At 37.6% G+C, this 1,877-nt stretch overlaps 1 protein-coding gene across 8 annotated transcripts in view; it reads right to left on the reverse strand.

Moving 5' to 3' along the window:
* Positions 1-69: 69 nt before the first annotated feature.
* The window catches only part of KIAA1210 (KIAA1210 ortholog), a 53,682-nt gene continuing 51,874 nt past the window's right edge, over positions 70-1,877 (reverse strand). For all 8 annotated transcript variants that reach the window (XM_017743107.1, XM_017743108.1, XM_017743105.1 and 5 more), the window contains one exon: positions 70-1,877. This exon is cut by the window's right edge and continues 112 nt beyond it. In XM_017743107.1, the coding sequence (XP_017598596.1) occupies positions 1,814-1,877 (64 nt within the window). In that variant the 3' untranslated portion in view covers positions 70-1,813.

The raw sequence follows: 1,877 nt of genomic DNA on the forward strand, positions 1-1,877 counted from the left end.
ATAGTATCCTTTGCAGTACTTTGGGTGAAGAATCACTATCCACATTAACAGAATGAGAAGAGAGCTGGCTAAATATAGAAAGACCTGTATTTTACACAGGGTCAGTAAGCTTGTGGTGGAATGACAGCTGTACAAAATTTCAGGAATCAAAGCGGATTATATTCATTTACATTACACTCAGAAGGTCCAGAGAAATACAAATGTTTCAGTTCTTTGTAAGGAAAGATATGTGTCCTAAAGCAGAGGAAAACAAGCTACAAAATAGGCATCAATTACCAAGCCAATGTGAATCTCCTACTCTTTCTGGTCTTAGTCTAGGATAAATAGTATCTATAGATTCTGAGCCTCCCTGGGCAAGTAAGTTTTCACCCATGTAATAAAAAATTAAAAATCACAGTCTAGCTCCTAATACTGTTTTCAAATTGCAAAAGCTACAGATTAAATTCAGGCCAAGACTGGAAGATTAAAGTCTTGCTTGAGCTGATCTGCAACCAAATTTTTTTTGGTTTGCAGTTAATCTTATCAATAGATAATATTTTCCTTTAAAAATTCCGACCAACTTTCCAGCTAAAAACAGTCCATCAGCCAAGTCAGCCTTCAAATTTTGCACTGATTGTAAACAAAAACTACATAAACATGCAACGCTGCAAGAAGTGGAAGGACCAGTAAGTGCCACTGTCACTTAAGCCACCAATATCTCTTCACAAAGCTTATTTTTCAAGTGTCTGCATCCTTCAAAGTCAATAGCAAAACTTTTGTTAGTTTAAGTGACTGCAAGGCCAGGTCCTGAGAGAATAATCCTGCCTCAGCTGCACATTCTCAGACTGATGTTGAGTCAATGGTCAAAGACTGATGAGACAAGAAGAAAAGCAGATGCCCCTTTCATGACTAATATTAGATACAATTGACTAAATATACATCCTTACGAACATGGAGAGTGGCATTTCTTGAAAACAAGATGCCACTTTCTAAGGAGCAAGTTCTCCCCCCAACACACTCTTTAAGAGAGACAACTGGCTGAGGAATCTCACCAAAAAAATCACTATTTGCCATAATTAAAGAAAGGATTTTTTTAGTAGAATGTTTAAATTATCCCAGATTTCTAATGGTATAACAAAAAGCAGATTATATGCTACAGTATGGTGGTTTTCCAGTGCATGGGAGAGAATGGGTGTGTAGCTCTGGGCCATTCCAGTGGGTATCTGTGAGCAAAGCACAAGACCAACTGTACTGTGACTTCAAACCACACAAAAGCCAGAATCACTCCAACTCACGATGTGTTTAGATCTTACAGCTGTCACGAAACAGATCCATTAACAATCTGGACCAAAGTCAGGCTGCCCATCACAGAGGACAAGAGAAAGAAGTGTGATGACATCAATGTCCATGACTCATGATGCGTCAGTGCCCAGCATTGTATCTATTTTATAGCATACATTAATTTCTTAGCTGAAAGCCAAACTGTACAAAATACTGTATGGTCTTTTTAAAAGAAACTTAAAAACACATTTTTCTAGAGAAACGTTTCAAAAGCCTGAAGCATGTCTTCTTATAATATCACCATCAGATGTGTAAGCATATAAAAATTAATCAAATCTTCCTAGTGTTTGGTAGTAGGAAATGCTCAGCTTCCTAATACATCAAATTAAGCCCACAATGGCATTTCTTCATTGTGTATTTACATACAACAGTCTGACCAAAACTTTTAAGGCTCTTATTTCTCATAAAAGAAAAAAAAGGTCACAGTAAAGAAGGGATTAAATGGAGTTAACACAGCTATTGGCAATGCAAAGAAGGATGCTCGTGTCATTTGCTATTGCACAATCTGGGGCATTTCACTCCATGCTTTGGCTTTTTTCTTGGCCAGGCAGAGCCAG

Source organism: Corvus brachyrhynchos, unplaced genomic scaffold (assembly GCF_000691975.1).
Source record: "Corvus brachyrhynchos isolate BGI_N302 unplaced genomic scaffold, ASM69197v1 scaffold398, whole genome shotgun sequence".
In the NCBI taxonomy this organism is placed as follows: Eukaryota; Metazoa; Chordata; class Aves; order Passeriformes; family Corvidae; genus Corvus; species Corvus brachyrhynchos.